The 19,326-nt window shown below is 38.2% G+C and overlaps 1 protein-coding gene across 3 annotated transcripts in view; it reads left to right on the forward strand.

Moving 5' to 3' along the window:
• The first annotated feature begins 730 nt into the window (after positions 1 to 730).
• ppp2r5c (protein phosphatase 2 regulatory subunit B'gamma) overlaps positions 731 to 19,326 on the forward strand; it is a 100,294-nt gene continuing 81,698 nt past the window's right edge. For 2 of the 3 annotated variants that reach the window (XM_008115761.3, XM_008115763.3), the window contains exons 1-3: positions 731 to 1,011; positions 8,975 to 9,040; positions 15,930 to 16,089. In XM_008115761.3, the coding sequence (XP_008113968.1) occupies positions 979 to 1,011; positions 8,975 to 9,040; positions 15,930 to 16,089 (259 nt within the window). In that variant the 5' untranslated portion in view covers positions 731 to 978. The remainder of the gene's footprint in view (positions 1,012 to 8,974; positions 9,041 to 15,929; positions 16,090 to 19,326) is intronic. The other variant, XM_008115762.3, reaches the window with a different exon arrangement.

The following is a 19,326-nucleotide window of genomic DNA, read 5'->3' on the forward strand; positions in this document are numbered from 1 at the left end:
GGTATTGAATGTTTGCCTTATATGTGCAATGTGATCCGCCCTGAGTCCGTTTCGGGTTTTTTTTTTTCGTGTCAGGAGCAACCTGAGTTGTTTCTGGAGTGAGAGAATTGGCCGTCTGCAAGGACGTTACCCAGGGGACGCCCGGATGTTTTGATGTTTTACCATCCTTATGGGAGGCTTCTCTCATGTCCCCTCATGGAGCTGGAGCTGATAGAGGGAGCTCATCCGCGCTCTCCTCGGGTGAGATTCGAACCTGGCAGCCTTCAAGTCAGCAACCCCACCTTCAAGTCACAAGGCATTTATCCCCTAGGCCACCTGAGTGAGAAGAGCGGAATATAAATACTGTAAATAAGTAAATAAGGTGCATCTAGAACAGGCATGGACAAACCTGGGCCCTCCAGGTGTTTTGGACTTCGACTCCCGCCATTCCTAACAGCCTATAAAACTACAACTCCCATAACTCCCTCGCACTGAGTCTTGGCAGGTAACGTGGCGCCAAGCTGCACACCCTCCCCACCACCCCACCACAGGCGAAGCTGTCCCCAAGCTCTCTGGTGTTTTGAACTCCAGCTCCCAGAATCCCTCATCGTTGGCCAAAACGGCGGAGGCTTCTGGGAGTTGAAGTCTGGGATTGGGAGAAGGCGGGGTGGACAAGGAGGAGCTGAGGGAGAAGAACGTTGGCTCCACGTGACCCGCGGTAACCAATCGGGCGGCGCCTTCTTTCTTTCGAAGCGGAGAGAGGGCTGCTGACGGAGGCGGAGGCTGCTTCCTCCTCCTCAGTTGCTCCCGGGAGCCGGAGAAGGAAGGAGGGAGGAAGGGGGCGGAGGGGAAGGAGGGAGGGAGGCCGGCTAGCTGGCCGGCCGGTGGAGGAGGAAGAAGAGGAGGAGGACTAAGGAGTGAGGCAACGGGGCCGCCACAAACACCACCAGCTCTGAGGGAGGCCTGGCGGGCCCCCAGCAGCCACCCAACCAGTCGGCCATGCCGAATAAAACCAAGAAGGAGAAGACCCAGGTCAGGCCTGAGGCGTGGAGGGTTTGGAGGCGGCGGCGGGAGGCGGGATAGGCCCGAGGGGCTGCAAGGCGGAAGGGGTGGGGGGCTCTTGAGTGTGTTCCTGTGGTAAAAAGACAGTGTTTAGTCTCAGGATTGGACTTGTGAGGTGAAAAGTCCCCAAAGTGCTCGCTTTCCCCCACTGAAGTAGGTTTTTGGAGCACCTTGGAGACTTCACTGACAGAACAGAGACGAGATTTTTTCCTTCAGTTACTAACCATATTTTCCCCCCATTTTATTAAGTTGAGCATTTTAGGGGCCTGAAGAGAAAGGGCAGGCAAAGGTGTCAAGGGAAATACTTGATAACTCCATTGAAGTAAGGTTACCCTACCTAGCTAGGTTAAAAGTTGAAATTTCCTTTCAGTTACTCAAGTGACTGATTTGTTTTGTTACTTGAGTAATTTGAACATTTTAGAAGCACACTTTACGGGTCTGAAGAAAAGGGCAGGCAAAGGCATCAAGGGAAATACTTGATAACTCCATTGAAGTAAGGCTACCCCACCTAACTATGTTAAAGTTAAAATTTCCCTTCAGTTACTCAAGTCACTGGGTGTTTTTTTTTTTTTTGGTACTTGAGTAACTTAAACATTTTAGAAGCACACTTCAGCAGTCTGAAGAGAAAGGACAGGCAAAAGTTGCAAGAGAAATACTTGATACCTCAATTGAAGTAAGGTTACCCTATCTGACCATATTGAAAGTTAAAATTTCCTTTCAGTTGCTCAAGTAACCTGTCTTTTGGTACTTGAATAACTTGAACATTTTAGAAGCACACTTTAAAGGTCTGAAGAGAAAGAGCAGGCAAAGGTATCAAGGGAAATATTTGATAACTCAACTCCATTGAAGTTAAGTTATCAACATTAAAGTTGAAATTTCCCTTCAGTTACTCAAGTGATCAATTTATTTGGTACTATTGGTGCTTGAGTAAATTAAAACTTCAATTGAACATTTTAGAAGCATACTTTAAGGGTCTGAAGAGAAGGGGCAAGTAAAGTTATCAAGGGAAAGCACACTTTCCCCACCCAGCTCAATTGAAATGGATCCTGCAGCACCTTGGAAACTTAACTGAGAGAACAAAGATGACATTTTCCTTCTGTTATTGAAGTCACCAGTTTTTCTTGGCACTCTAGTAACTTACAATTATCAGTTGAGTACTCTAGTAACTTACAGATGTCAGTAGAGTATATTAGGGATCTGAATAGAAAGGTCAGGCAAAGTTATCAAGGAAAATCACACTTTCCCCACCTAATTGCATTGAAGAAAGTCTTGTAGCACCTTCTAGACTTAACTGAGAGAACAAAGATGAGATTTCCCTTCAGGTCTTGATCATTTTTTGGGGTACTTTAGTAACAAAACTCAGTAGAGCAGTTTAGAAGCCTGGTTCAGAGTGTCTCAAGTAAAAGAGCAGGCAAAATTAGCATCTTAGAGACAGGGAATAAAGATGACACTTTCCTTCAGTTACTGAAGTGATCCATTTTTATTTAGAGCACTTCAGTAACTTAAAACATTAGTTGAGCATTTTAGAAGTACCGTTTATATGTTTCAAGCAAAAGGATGGGCAAAGTTTGCTAAGACAGCAAATATTAAAGAGGTCTTGGTGTAGACAATCTTTTAGGATACAACTTGGAGTTCTTAAACATTCTCTGTCAGAGGAGATTAGAGACTGATCGAGAACAAAGATGAAATTTTCCTTCAGTTACTGAAGTGACCAATTAATTTTTTTGTACTTTAGCAACTTGAAATGTCAGTTGAGTATTTTAGAGTATTTTGAGAGGTATGAAGCAAAAGGGCAGGCAAAGTTAGCACCTTCAAGACTTCGAGAATTAAGTTCCTGAAGTGCTCAATGTTTATTTATTTGGCATTTCAGTAACTTAAAACTTCAGTTAAACATTACAGAAGCACAGCTTTGGAGTCTAAAGAAAAAGGGAGGAAAAGTTAGTACCTTAGAGGCTGAGAAAAAGATGAAATTGTCCTGACATACCCCTTTTTGCGGGCACTTCAGTAACGTGAAACTTCAGTTGAGCACAGTTTAAGAATCTGAAGAGAAAGGAAAAGCAAAGTGAGCAAAGACAGCAAATGCTAAAGAATTATTTGTGCAGACAATCTTTACCATACAATTCAAAGATATGGGGTGCATCTGCGATGTAGAATAAATGTGGTTTGACACCACTGATTGCCTTGGCTCAATGCTATGGATTTGTGGGAGTTGTAGTTTTACAAGGTATTTATCCTTCTCTACTAGAGAACACCTTAAGGATGACTGAGAGAACAGTTTTTGCTCGGTTCTTGAAGTGCCTTATCCTCCTTATTGGGACTTCAGTAACTTAAAACTTCAGTTGAACAATTGAGAAGCATGGTCTTTCTCTTTCAGGGAGCTCAGGCACCTCAACAAACAACAAATTCCAAGATTTCATAGCACTGAGCCATGACAGGGAAAGTGGTACCAACAGTAGAATTAATGCAGATATTCTCAGCTGACCATCATGTTAGGAATATCGGTGTGCAAACAGATTTTTGAGATTGAGAGAAGGAAGTTAGTAGTATAAGGGTGGTTGTATGTTTTCCGGGCTGTATGGCCATGTTCCAGAAGTATTCTCTCCTGACATTTCGCCCACATCTATGCCTGCAGGAGAGAATACTTCTGGAACATGGCCATACAGCCTGGAAAACATGCAACAACCCTGTGATCCCGGCCATGAAAACCTTCAACAACACATTAGTAGTACAGTAGAGTCTCACTTATCCAACACTCGCTTATCCAACGTTCTGGATTATCCAACACATTTTTCTAGTCAATGTTTTCAATATATCATGATATTTTGGTGCTAAATTCGTAAATACAGTAATTACAACATACAGTAGAGTCTCACTTATCCAAGCCTCGCTTATCCAAGCCTCTGGATAATCCAAGCCTTTTTTGTAGTCAACGTTTTCAATATATCGTTATATTTTTGTGCTAAATTAGTAAATACAGTAATTACAACAGAACTACTTTTTCTGTCAAATTTGTTGTATAACATGAAGTTTTGGTGCTTAATTTGTAAAATCATAACCTAATTTGATGTTTAATAGACTTTTCCTTAATCCTTCCTTATAATCCAAGATATTCGCTTATCCAAGCTTCTGGCAGCCCATTTAGCTTGGATAAGTGAGACTACTGTAACATTACTGCGTATTGAACTACTTTTTCTATCAAATTTGTTGTATAACATGATGTTTTGGTGCTTAATTTGTAAAATCATAACCTAATTTGATGTTTCATAGGCTTTTCCTTAATCTCTCCTTATTATCCAACATATTCGCTTATCCGACGTTTAGCCGGCCCGTTTACGTTGGATAAGTGAGACTCTACTGTATAAGCTTTCATAAACTTAAGGCTATTCACGCCTAAAAACTAATAAAAATAAAAGTAATCTTACTGGGTGTGAGCTATTCCCATCTGTGATACTTGGAAATGTAAAACATACACACAAAATACAAGGTGTCACCGAAAATGTATATACAGTGTTCCCTCACAACTTCGCGGTTCACTTTTCGTGGATTCGCTGTTTCGCGGTTTTGCAATACACTCTAAAAGAATATTATAAATCATAAAAAATTACAATTCACAACCTAAGGAAGGGAAGAAGGAGAAGCCAGAGGGAGAGAAAAAGAGCCCAAGCGGCAAAGGGAGAAGGAGGCGATTTATCAACACACGATTGGTTGATGAGGACTTAAAATAGTGTATAACTACTAAAATAATGTATGAATATTAAAATAAATATAGTGTCCCCACTTTGTGGATTTTCACTTATTTCGGGTGCTCCTGGAACGTAACCCCTGCGATAAGTGAGGGAACACTACCTTTAATAGTGTATAATTCTAGAGTATTTTTCTCAACATTTTTTCCAAAACCTATATACACCTTTAACAGGAGTAAAGATTACAGTAGTGAAATTGTCACAAAATTACATACATTTTTATTTTTGCAAGTAGGGAAAATAATTTGAACACATTACATGGTACTGTCATGTAAGATAGAATTTGTAACTGATTAAATCATTTTTATAATGTTTATTCTTAAATGCACTTGAAATTATTTAGTCATCAAATAATCACCACATATAAGCTTATTTGTGGACTTCTTGTATGTGCCACATTATCTTCTCCCACCCACCCCCATTCCAAAAGGATGGCAAAGGCCAAGAGTCACGGTTTATACTTCGAGAGGTTGACAATAGGGTTTAAGTCTTTGTTTCCTGGTAAGCAGTTTAATTGGGGCAGAGACCTGGCCTTTTAAAGGAATTCTAAGCAGTTTGTTTCAGTGGAAACAATAGAAGAGACCATTCTTTTACCACTTAATAGCTGTCTATACAGTAGAGTCTCGCTTATCCAACATAAACGGGCCAGCAGAATGTTGCATAGGCGAAAATGTTGGATAATAAGGAGGGATTACGGGAAAGCCTATTAAACATCAAATTATATTATGATTTTACAAATTAAGCAACAAAACATCATGTTTTACAACAAATTGATTGAAAAAAGCAGTTCAATACACAGTAATGTTGTGTAGTAATTATTGTATTTACGAATTTAGCACCAAAACATCACAATGTATTGAAAACATTGACTACAAAAACACTGAGTACTAAAAGACAGACTGCATTGGGTAATACAGAACGCTGGATAAGCGAGACTACTTCACTGTTGAATTCCATACAGCATCTCATCTGTTCAGAATTTGCATGTGTTTATTTTACTGTGTATTTAATGCTTTTATGCATCACTGCAAAGTATCCCACTGGCCTACTGCAGCCTTTTTTGAGACCTAATAAATCTCAAGAAAGAAATATATTGGGAAAATTTAATTGGGGGGTGGGTAGGATGGAGTGTCCAGGTGTGTTGTATTGGCTGCTAACTTAGGTTCTAGTTATTGGTTGTGTTCAGAAGTGCTAGGAAGAACATAGAGTGGCATTGTAAGCTATGATGTGGGTTTGTTTCACCATTTACAGTTACCGTATATATTCATAAGTGGAGGGAAGGTTTTAGAGCTGAAATTATGGATTTTGATATCACATGGATAAGTCTAGTGAAAAGACCCAATTCTCCCTTGGGGGTGCAGTTCTTGTATTGACCTTTGGCTGATTTGATCCAGGTTTTGGGGGTTGATTTTTTGACTAAATTTTATAGACTTATATATGAGGACAGTAGAGTCTTGCTTATCCAACGTAAATGGGCCGGCAGAACGTTGGATAAGCGAATATGTTGGATAAGGGGACATTAAGGAAAAGCCTATTAAACATTATATTAGGTTATGATTTTACAAATTAAGCACCAAAACATCATGTTCTACAACAAATTTGACAGAAAAAGTAGTTCAATACACAGTAATGCTATGTAGTAATTACTGTATTTACGAATTTAGCACCAAAATATCATGATGTATTGAAAACATTGACTACAAAAATGCGTTGGATAATCCAGAACGTTGGATAAGTGAGTCTCTACTGTATATAGGGTTATTATCTTTCCTATATACAGTGGAGTATTTGTCCACCATATTATGTGGGACTGGCCACTAGGAATATAAGAACTTATGCATGGGAACAAAATCTTAACTACAGTGAGACTGCCGTAACCACTTAGGTTCAATTCTGGAACTCTTCACAGATATGGAAAAGCATTAATGGTTGCACCTCATATTATTAGATGGTGGTGACATGAAAGCACACACTTTAGTTCATCCAAGTTCACACTGTCATCATCTAATAATACGGGGCATGATGATCTACATTATTGAGAACTGCATATCTGAAGCCTGTGCATCCAGAGGGTCAGAATCTGTATACTGGATATGATGCCATCACTTGTTAAAAGTCAGCTGTCACAGCTACAAGGTTCTCTTGCTCTCATCTATGTCAGATGTAGCTGTCAAGCCTGCTTTTTAAATTCTGTTGGGAGAGAGGTTTCATAGAACTGTCTATACTTATTCTTACAAATGAGATAGCTTTTTCTTATTCCTAAATTGCTTCAGCTTTCATTGAACCGTGTCCTCTGTCTGTTTTTCTGAGAGCCTTCTTTTGATATTTTATAATTATTTCAAGTTAATAATAATAACTTTATTTCTTTTCTGACCTATCTCCCCAAAGGGACTCAGGATGGATTCCAACAAACAACAGCATATATTCAGTGCCTTCAAAAAACAGATAAATATTGGCATAAAACCTCAACAAGACCTCACATATGAATACAGCGTTAAAAACCTAACATCAAATTAAACCTAATAGTCCAGTGAATTTAGTATAATATCAGTAACCTAAACCAATATAGTCAGACAGAATCAGACAAGAATTATATAGTGACATAAACTCTAAATAAACGCTCACATTAATTTACAAAAGCCAACTGAAGTTCAACAGATTTGTGTGGGTTGGATTATGTGGCCTACGGTGGTAAATGGGCTGACATAGACTAACAGAACCCAGATACAGCATCGTTCTCAATCAGGATCTGGAAGTGGTCTCTCATTAATTAATCCTCCTTTCCATATGCTAATGAGCAGAAGTAGATCTTTACCGGTAGTTGTTTTTTGAAGGAGAGGAGGGAGGGGGCAGCCTTATTTCTTTAGGAAGGGAGTTCCAGAGGTTGGGGGCGGCCACGGATTAGGACCTCTCTCTCATTCCCACCAGTTGTACTTGAGATGGGAGTGGGACCGAGAGCAGAGCCTCCTCCGCTGACCGCAGTGCCTGGGCTGGTTTATAAGAGGAGATGTGATCGGTCAAGTAGAGTGGACCTGAGCTGTTTAGAGTATAAAAGATAATGACCAGCACTTTGTATTTAGCCCGGAAGCAGACCGGCAGCTGTGGAGCTGCCATAGCAAGGGAATGGATCTCTCCCTGTACAGAGCTCCTGTTAGCAATCTGGCTGCCAATCTCTGAACCAGTTGAAGCTTCCGAACTATCTTCAAAGGCAGCCCCACGTAGAGAGCGTTGCAGTAATCCAAGCGGGATGTGACTAAGGCGTGGACTACCATGGCCAGATCTGGTGTCTTAAGGTATGGGCGCAGCTGTCGCACAAGTTTTGATTGTGCAAAGGCGCTCCTGGCCACCGCCAACACCTGGGGTTCCAGGGTCAGCAATGAGTCCAGGAGCATCTCCAGACTGCACACCTGTGTCTTCAGGGGGATGCATCCCCATCCAACACAGGCTGTAATCCCACACCCTGATCCACCTTCCGACTGACTAGGAGTACTTCTGTCTTGTCTGGATGTAGTTTCAACTTATTAGCCCTCTTCCAGTCCATCATTGATGACAGGCACTGGTTTAGGGGCAGGACAGCATCCTTAGTATTATGTTGAAAGTAGTTGGTTGTCATTCGCATAAATTTGACACCGAACCCCAAAACTCCGGATGATCTCTCCCAGCAGTTTCATGTACATATTGAACAGCATGGGGGACAGAATTGAGCCCTGAGGGACCCAACAGGCCACTGGCCATGGAGTCAAACAGGAGTCCCCCAGCTCTACCTTCTAGGTCCGACCCTCCAGGAAGGACCGGAGCCACCGTAGAACAGTGCCCCCAAGTCCCATCCCAGAGAGATGGCGCAGAAGGATACCATGGTCGATGGTATCGAAAGCTGCTGAGAGGTCCAGAAGAACTAGCAGGGACACACTCCCCCTGTCTAGCTCTCTTCATAGATCATCCACCAAGGCGACCAATGCCGTCTCTGTCCCATAGCCAGGCCTGAAACCAGCCTGAGATGGATCCAGAAGTTTGCCTTGACTTGTATTGAGGTGGCTTCCTTTGTCTTTTAAAGCAACAATGCTTGGTGCGAATAGACATAGATTTAATTTTTTCTTGGTTGTGCGTGTATTCATTTTACTCAGAAAAGGGAGCAATAACCAAAATCATATTGTTTCTGCTTTACATTTTTGTTTCTCTGTAATTTTCAGGAACCTCCAAAAGCAGGCAAAAGCGGGAAAAGCAACAAAGATGTGCAAGATAACCTGGACATTGAGGTAAATGTAAACATATTTGTTTATGATTATGCTGACAATAAGGTTTCATTTGCTAGTATGTGTTAGTAAGAGCTTCACATTTCTCCAAATCTTGAACTGTAATGCCCGTAAACCCTTGTCATTGTATGTAATGGGTATGACTGGTAGGTATCCAACAAAATGCAGAGTATCACAATTTGCCAGCTCCTACTTTGAACAAACCTATCCCAAAGTTCATCTATACCAAAATCAGAAACAATGTTGATAATAACGCTGGCTTGTCTTAATAAAATGTTGAAATGTTCTTGAAATTTTGCACAGTAAGTGCTTTGAATACTTACAAAAATTGCTAGATAAAAGTGTAGAGTGTTATAGGATGCTTGACTTTCTACTTAATTTGGAAAGGCTTAGTAACTACCATGTTATATGCACTTTTATCCATTCACATTTTCTGTGAATTGCTTTTGATCCTGTGATAAGGAATTATTTGTGCCACTTTACATTCTGAATAACGAAGATGTCATAAAGACCTTAACAAGCCCAATACGTACTTACTCTTTGGTTTCTTATCCAGTTCAGAGTTAAACCAGTGCAATTTCTGTTGGTTGAGAAGTAGTGACATCTATAGAGAACCATGAACAGGCAGTCCCCAAATTAAGAATGGTGGTGAGACAAGGGAAATTTACTCTTGAGTTATCGTGAGAAAAAGGCATCTCCACTGAATCTTTAGCACTTTATCTGTGCCTTGCAGTGTGTTCGCTTATGTTGTAGTTTTGAGTTCTTCTGAAAAAAGTCAGATTGTGTAGAGGCTGTTTGTATGAAGAACAGAGAGAACATAACCAGCAGCATCCCTCAAACATTTTATTGTACTTTACTGATTATGCTTATTTTTACATTGCTTTCTTTGTATATTTAAAAGTGGTGGTGAAATGGTTAAGTTGCTCATGTCATTCACATTTTGGATAGCCTTTGGCAAGGGCTACCCAATGTGATCTGTATGTGCTATGAGATTGCCTTATTTGAAAAATAAACAAAAATTTATTCATAAGCAGAGTTTTATCATTTGTTAGATCAGAACTACATATCACAACTGTTGCTTTCTTGATTCCTGGTTTAATGGGCCCGTGTAATTTCCCTTTCATTTGTAACGTCCAGTGTAACAATGCTGTGGTTTTTCCTGATTAAGGGGCTCTGAGGTGGGCAAACTCACAGCTTAGTAGTGATATATCATATGTTCTGTTTTACCAAAAATAATCAGGAGAAAAGCTGAAAATTCACCACTGCAGTTTTTGATGATAATTGTGTGTCCTATTCTGACCTCAAATTTACTGCTTATCATAAGTGCATTCTTAAAACTGTTGCCATTATGCAATCTTCTGTGCATTGCTAAAATTTACTTGAAACAGTCCAAGACATTCCATACTGTGGGTCTTCTTAATTCTGAATAAATGTACTTCTAAAATTTTGTGATGGATTGTGTTTTCTTTATGTGTTAGAACAGTTTACTTTTGGATCAATTGAAAGGATTGATTATGATGAATTTACGGAGGGATGTAAAACGTTGCTAATAGAATTCTTTATATTTCCTTTAAAAACCACAGTAGTGTGTTTACCATTTCTGTTGGAATCAGATACTTTTCTTTGAATTTAGGGTGGTCAACTTTGGTCCAAGAATTCAAACACAAAACTCTGTAGGAGTATAGAATCTCTCCTTCATTCTGATAATTACACATGGGAACTGGAGATGGGATAGAGAGCTGTTTATATGCCAAAATAAATCTTGGATGTTATCCCAAAAACAATTTCTAGGAATTGAGTTGAAGCCTATCTGTGTTTGTACTTTTTAAATTTTGTTGCATTTTTAGTTCATTTGTCCAACAATATTGCACTGTTCTAAATACTTCCACCTGTGAACTTCATCAGGGAAGAAAACTGTGGAAATATCCTTCAGAAGAACATAAAGATGTAAAATGTTCAAGAGAATTGAAAGGCTTGAAGGATGGAGACTGGATATTTTTTTTAAAAAAAGTTCTGAAGCATCTGCAATAAGACTTTTTAATTCTGAATACTTGTTCAGTCTTTTCAATGCATTCTGCTGTGAGCTGATCTCATGTGTGCACATGCATGCAGTTGTAGGGGAAAATGAGAGTGTGAACAAGACTGTGTTAAAGAGACAGTTGGCAGTGGTTTCTGCCAACATTGCAGTGCTTTTTCAAAGGAATTGCTGTGACTGTCCTTGTGCAGCCTGGTTCACTCTTCTGTTTGTCCACGTGATATTGGGTGTGTGAGTAGTTTGAGATCTTGCTGTAGTTGCTTATAATGTAGTGGATGTGGTATAAATAAATGGGCATAAAATATTGTTAAGCATTTTATTTATCTTACAGATTTGCTTCAATTTGTTCTTGTGACATCAGTCATGATCACTTTAGAAAGTATTACTTTACATACTTTGGTCCTGACTACAGTATAGCCATTTACCATATACAGTAGAGTCTCACTTATCCAAGCTTAACGGGCCGGCAGAACCTTGGATAAGTGAATATCTTGGATAATAAGGAGGGATTAAGGAAAAGCCTATTAAACATCAAATTAGGATATGATTTTACAAAGTAAGCACCAAAACATCATGTTATACAAGAAATTTGACAGAAAAAGCAGTTCAATACACAGTAATGTTATGTTGTAATTACTGTATTTACGAATTTAGTTCCAAAATATCACGATATATTGAAAACATTGACTACAAAAATGCATTGGATAATCCAGAACCTTGGATAAGCGAAGCTTGGATAAGTGAGACTTATCTTTTAACAGTTGATTCAGTGTGTCTCCTCTGGTTGGTGCTACTGACAGGATTGTAACTTGTACCTCCAGGACAGTTCAGCTTAGCATTACTTGTTCCACATTAATGTTGCTATAGGGCTACCATAATAAAAAGCTCCTTTAGGTGAGTTGTCAGTCCTACATGGTTTTCTGCAGCTTTTTTGTCAATATTAACCCACATGATTTCAGTCATTGTGGTATACAAATTTATTGGTGAAGTGGCCTGGCTCTCTGGGGACATTATGAGTGATATCCATAGATTTGGTAAGCACCCCCTCCAGCAACCGGGTGCCATGAATATCAGTGTTATTTCTTAAATAAGAAATTATTAGAGTAAGATTAACTTAGCCTCCATTTATCTAGTAGGTATTTGGTAATCATAAAATAATAATAATAATTATTATTATTATATTCAAGTGTTTCTTGAACATGGTTGTTGTAATAAGAATGGCTCTGGAACTATCCTAGATCAATAGATGTGGTTTGAGTCACTTTTCAGTAATAAATCTTTATGCATTGCTCAGATGTAGAGATTCCAGACAGACAAAAGTGCAGATATCCTGGTGCTCGTTATTCTTCCCTCAAGTCATTTTTTACTTCTGGCAACCCTAAGTCAATCTCATAGATTGTTCTTTGCAAACTTTCTTCCGAGGGATTTGCCATGGCCTCTGAGGCTGAGAGAGAGTAGTTTTCCCAAGGCCATGCAATGGGTTTTCATAGCTGAGTGTAGATTCAAACTCTAGTTCTTCAGAGTCCTAGTCCAATTTTCAAACAACTACACCATGTTGGCTCTTAGTTGGTATTTACTGAACAATTAATTAGCTAGTTTTCTTACAGGGAACCAACGTTCTTCATCTTTAAGCCAAAGTTGGCAAGAGGCAGATAGTGAGGAAGTCAGCTTCTCAAATTGTTAATGATAAGTTCCCTCTCAAAATATGTCGTACATAACAATCTTTCCTAGAAAAAAGATGGAGCGGGTTGTTATTTATATACGTAGTGATAGAGATGCCTTTGACATTTTGTCCATTGTGCTAAAAGGCTAAGCAAATCTGGAGAAAAAACCTCCACGAGCTGACTGTGTCTGCTTGCTTTGTTTTGAAAAACAGAACATTTTGGCCACTATCAGAGTTGGCCTTCCTTAGGGGCTCCACTTTACACAGGAATTCCTGAAGTTGTGTAATACATTCTCCCAAGAAATGCACTATTAAGCAAATAGTTTAGGTAGTATCATTCCTAGCTGATACTAAACTCCTGGGAATTTTCAATCTATACGGTAGAATTGTGTTGTAAGTTATTTAACACAGTACATTCACACTTACTTACAGTCAGTGAAGGTAAGCAGGAATCATTTTGCTTTATATAGGCAAACTTTCCTGAATCAGTCAACCCTTGCCATACCAGTTTTTTCACTACCATCCCTCTCTTTTTTAACTCACTGGCTTCATTCATGTTTCAACTCCAGGCTTATCTTTCATTCTTTCCTTTTAGTTATCAGAGAAATCCTTTACCAGGTACTGTGGTTAGTGAAATCGTTTGCTTAAACTACAGAAATATGTTTTTTGTAACTTGACTGATTATATCAAATTTCAAGCATGAAACCATTTTGAAAATGGTACTTTAATACAGGGGTCCTTTGATTGTTCTGCATGGCAGGGGGTTGGACTAGATGGTCCATATGGTCTCTTCCAACTCTATTATTCTATGATTCTATCAAAAATGCACCAATTACAGTATAATTTTTAAAAGTGCTATTCAAAGTTTTTTCTCTATTACTTACACTCTTATACAGTATGACCCCCCCATATCCATTGGGGGGATGTATAATCCAAGAATATCTGTGGATATCTGAAACCACTGGTAATAGTAAACCTTATATTTGAACTATCCTTGCGCTGGAAGCATTCCATAGATTAGCACTGGATGGCCTAGAGAGACCTGCAAACACTTCCTGGATGAAAATTTTTTGGAGTTCTTTTAAGTGAGACTGTGGATATTGAGTCTGTGACATAGGGGATCATACTCTATATTGCCTGTGTCAGTACAGGCAATATAACAGATCTGTTCTTGGGCATTAAAGGTATAAAACTGAAGTAGAGTACATGTGACAAAGCTAAAATGGATGTGATATGACAAACTAGTAGGTTGTAGTGAAAATATTCAGAAATGTATACAAATGTGCATAAGAAATTTTTGTTGAATAATCCTTGTCAGTTAGAAGCATTCATAGTGTGGCCTATTTCAGTTATTCAAAATTCTATAAGAAGTTTGTGATAGTGTTATTGTGAATGCTCTGAAAAATTATTACTGCACATTGAGCTTCATAGCTATGAAAATAGAAAGAATGCTCTTATTGTCAAGTGTGTCCATTTGTATTTTTCGTGATTATTTTCTTTTTTCATGAGGCATCACATTTCTTACTATTTTGTAAAGCCATGGTATCATATCAAAAATTCAGATCTCCTTTTACAGCAATAAGTATATTTGCTTACCTCTTACAAAAATTATTATATTATATTATGATAATGTATATATGAGTACAGTATTCAAAACATTGACCATCTAGTAAAGAATTGCTCAGCTTTTTGCTTCTTCATTGTTTATAGAGGTTTTATCAGACAGTGGAGCCCGTGCATTCTTGCTACCTTGGATGCGATCATCCATAGTAATTACCATCTAAACATACATAATTATATAACAAAGATTGCAAGTGGCCAAATTAGCTCCCTTTATTGGTGAAATTCCTCATAAAATCCTGCCATTTGTCTTGAAATAACATGATCTGGAAGTACTTGCCTCCTGTTTTCCATCCAACTGTTGGCTAAAACCTTTTCATTCAGTCTCTTAAAACATAAAGTGGGTGTTTTAATTAAATTGTGTTCAACAGCTTTAACATGTAAACTTGTTTGTTTTAATAATTGTATTGAGTTTAATTCTATTGTAATATCTACCTTTTGTTTGCTTAGAATTTGATCACTTTTTAAATTGTGAGCTGTTTTAGGTCTCACTTTGGGGAGGGGGGTTGGATATTATTTTTGTTGTTGTTATTATTCCAGCTTCCAGGTTCTGTAACTGTGAATCTAACTGTGACTTCCAGGTTCTGTAACTGTGACTTATGGATGAGCAAGCAGTAGCAGTTGTTGCAAGGGTACATACAGTAACTCATTCATAAGGCACTATGCATAACAAAACAACATCATCTCTAGTTTAGAAAAATAGGAATTCTTGGATTTGCAGCTAAAGCCTTGCAGTTGACTAAGGTTAATGGCAAAGACATATAACCTTCTCTTTAGTGGCAATTCTTGAGAGTCCTTGAAGAAAGGAGTACAAGAAATGAGAAGTGACTCTGCTAGTGCAGTTTCTGTTCTTTTTTTCCGATTTCAGTTATAAACAAAATATGTAGTTGACTGGCACCTTTTCCATTGAAAAATAAGGTGACAGGAGAGTTGAATAATAGATGCAAGCTTATTGCAAGCAAAATAATTACATTTTAAAATAGATTCACCTAATGCAGCATCCTGATTTCTCAAAAAATGGGGTGGGGGGATGAGAAATCAGTGTAGAAAACTCATGTGAGATACAAGCCAACCTCTTACAATTGCCATCAACTATAGTATGTTCCATTCTCAAAGGTTCATGTAACATGTTGAACCATGTAAATGTGTGAGGAAACCTAAGTGTTTCTGAAATGCGAATAAGGAAGCAAAACGTTACATGAAAATTTTACTTATCAGACCTTGGTGACTTATTGGTGTAATGGGTATTTTTGTCAAATAACCACTAGCTTAAAGGCTTCATAAAAAAATCCTGCTAAAGCCAACTGAGCAGTGATCATTGCTGTATTTCACAAGGATGTTTACCTTCTGAGTCTTGACATGAGCATAGCAGCTGTTACGGTTTATATTGAAACTTCCTGAGTCTGGCTCCTGTCATCATGCACTTGTCCACTTTAGGATTTCCAACATAGGTTAAAGTACTGACATCAGTAACCAAAAACAAGGCTAGACAGTATACTAGAAATAAAAACTGTTGTTACCTTCATTTTTTTCCTGTTCAAGAATCCTAATTATGCTTTGCTTTTTATAAACAGGTCACATGCAAAAAATCAAACACCATAACACCTACAGCACAGTTGTCTAAAATCAAAGTACCTCCTGCCCAAGCTGTATTGAAGAAAGAGAAACGACAGAGTTCTTCAAGATTTAGTATTAGCAATAACAGAGAACTCCAGAAGCTGCCAGCTTTAAAAGGTACTTGCTATATTTCTTTCTGTAATCCTTGCCAGAGAATCATGTTGTTAATGCAAGTCTGGAATACCTTTTACCATTGTAGCCATTTAGTAGGATTTTGTAGCCATTTAGTAGGATTTTGGCATGCAGAGCAAGGTTTCTGGCTGTTTCTCCTCAAGTTTTCAACAAGTGTTGAGTGCACCATGTGATGCAGTGTGAACTGCCCCATGTTTCAAGAGTGATTAGCTAGGGAACAAGTGCAATATGATCTGACATGATGCCACAAGAATGTGAATGTATATTATTGCTGTTTTTAAATTGTTAATTTTATGATATTTTGTACTTGTTACGGATGTATTTGGATTGTTGTTTCATGATTTTAATATGTTGTAAGCCGCTTTGGATCCCGTGAGGAGAAAAGTGGGATATAAAATTATTATTGGTATTATTATTATTATGCATAAATTGCTCCGGAGGGAGGGAATGAAGAACAAACCACCCCACCTCAACACATGCAACTTATCAGTTACTTATCTATTGTTGCCTCAGGACACTATCAGAAAATTACACTCCCCATACACATGGGATAGTGTTGTGCTGTCCTCATCTCAGAACACAAATAATCTGAGAACTACTTTGTGTCTCAGTCTGCAAGCATCATGCTCTTGTTGGAGTAAGCTTTCTGTGGTAATCAAGACATGGATTTTGAGTTAGTGTGGGGCTTTGCATCATTGTCGAAGGCAAAAATGGATGACACCTTGTGTCATATGCTGATGAATTATCAGTTCTCACCATTAATTATGGAATACATGGAATGAAGATCATGTAACTAGCTTTGTTGATGTTGTAATCAAAACATTGAGGACACCAGGTTGATTGCCCCTGCTTCAGAATATGGAAGCTTGCTTTTAAATCAAAGCAGTACTTCACAGCTAAGCCTTTGTAATATTTTCATGTTATTGAATCATTTTAGAGGGATTGGGTTTTGAAGATATCCAGTATTCATTGATTTCTGCCCATTAGCAGTTTCCAATAGGTCTTATAATACTTTCAGAGGCATTGATTATTAAATCCATTTTAAGAGCTTGTGCAGCTTCAGCAACAGTTAATTTGTCATTGTGGTTAACAGGCTATAAACGGGCTTGGCTGTAAATTTTTTAGAAGACTGAAGCTGTGAGAAAAATAGTTCCCTCTTTTTGACACTGCGGAAAAAAGATAGAGATGTTGAAGGAAATGGATACATAAACAGTATTTAGCTAAACTGAGGTTACTTTATCAACATATAATGTACTATTAGTAATATGGCTTTTGCCATATTATCTGAAGTTATTTACTTGTTAAAGTATTTTGTAGCCATCTTAAAGGTAATAGCCCTCCCAAAACAGCATTGAATGACTACACATACTTACTCAGAAGTAAAGCTCAGTCTGTTTACACTTTGGCCACAAAAAGTATAATAGTTTTACAATTTTCTCCAAGTAGAAATAAGAATGTGTCCTATACAAGGGAAGCCAAATACTGCATTCACTTATGCTAAAATATTTATATTTTAGCTACTGCTGCTTGAGAAATTGGGAAATTGAAAATACTGTCATTTTTAGATTTTAAAAGTGCCGTTTTTACGTCAAAACCGTTCCATATGTGCTCATCTTAAAATCTAATAGAATATTTGCAAACTGATTAAAGCTTCAGGTTTTATAGCATACACAGTAGTTATCCAATGCTATAGACAGCCCTTTATGCAGCCTTTTATAGAGAACATGGTAGGTAACACCTTGTCTGCAATGGCATTTCACTCATAGCAAAATCCAGAGTATTTCATTTGAGTTCCTTTTCAGCACTCCCTTAAATGTTCAGTTTTCTGTTGCAGAAATAAAAAAGCCTCCCCATCTTTTTTTTCCCTTCCCCTCGGAGTTCATTTTTTAAGTATGGTAAGATCACACTGTCTTTTCCTTCTCTTGATTGAATTTGACCGTACACTGTGATGGCTATTGTTATGTTGGATTCTAAAGAAAGGTTTGGAGCTGAGCTTAAATGTTAAGTCAGTTGGTATTGGTTTGAGTTCTGGAGTACAGTCCTGAAGACCCAGGTTCAAATCCTGATCAACCTTGAAAAGCTACTGGGTGAACCTGGGAAAGTCACATTCTTTCATCCTTAAAGGAGAGCAATGAGATGAGTTGTGTGTAGATTATTTGCATAACGGTATCCCCCTATATGAGTCTATCCAGCTTTAAATCTGTAGGTGAAGACTTTCCCTGGTTTTATCACTGTCACAAGAATGTTTGCTGAGGACACTGAAAAGAGCTTTGTTGGTGATCTCTTCCAAGTTGTGGAACTTCCTTCCCTGTGAGTTGGCCCAATCCTTGTTGTCCTTTCACTATCAAGTATAGACCTTTTTATTTAGGGAGACCTTGGCTTTTAATTGGCAGACAGAGCTAATATGTACGTGTTGTTTCTATTTTATCATACTTTATATGTATTTAAAACTTATTTTAACGAGATTTTTCGCAGGAGTCTAGTTAAATTGTGTTTTAACCTCTATGTTAAGAACTTTTTAGTTGTATTGTTTTGTGGAGAAGGGTGAGATATAAATTAAAAATTTAAAATGGAATACCATCTCTGAAGAAATCTTGCCAAAAAAACTCCATGATAGAATTGCCTTTGGATCACTATAGATCAGAAGCTACTTGAAAACACACAACAATAACAAATAAAAGGGATCACTACATGATAGTAACAGTGATATGTTCAAATGTAGAAGTTGACACTTAACAGCACTAAGGTGAATTAAGGAAAGTAGTGTCTCTGAGCAATTTGTGCATGTCCCTATAGCACTATCATTCATTTTTATAAATTTAGACAGTTCAGATTTGCTGCTGTAAATTTAATCAGATTTTTAAAAAAGATTCTGCTCAAATGTAGAATCTTATTGCAATCTGATTGTCTGAGCATGAATTCAGGCATTAGCAAATAAGTGCTTATTTGCTTTTTGCTGGTTATGAAAAGGTAACATATTTGGAAGTTTGTATTTAACTAAGGTGTGAGAAGTGGAATACATTGGGATTAGTCATTTCATGCATAGTCTGGTTTTCTAAGGCTGAGTACTTTCTCTTTTACCCATGCTTGATGAGATGTCTGAAGCACCTAAGTAGCATTCTGAGAACGTTTAATTGTGATGAGGAGACTTCTTTACCCTGCATAACTACACCCTCATGACCTGGTCCTTCCCGTGCAAATTACCCATATTGCAAGTAATGG

Source organism: Anolis carolinensis, chromosome 1 (genome assembly GCF_035594765.1).
Source record: "Anolis carolinensis isolate JA03-04 chromosome 1, rAnoCar3.1.pri, whole genome shotgun sequence".
In the NCBI taxonomy this organism is placed as follows: domain Eukaryota; kingdom Metazoa; phylum Chordata; class Lepidosauria; order Squamata; family Dactyloidae; genus Anolis; species Anolis carolinensis.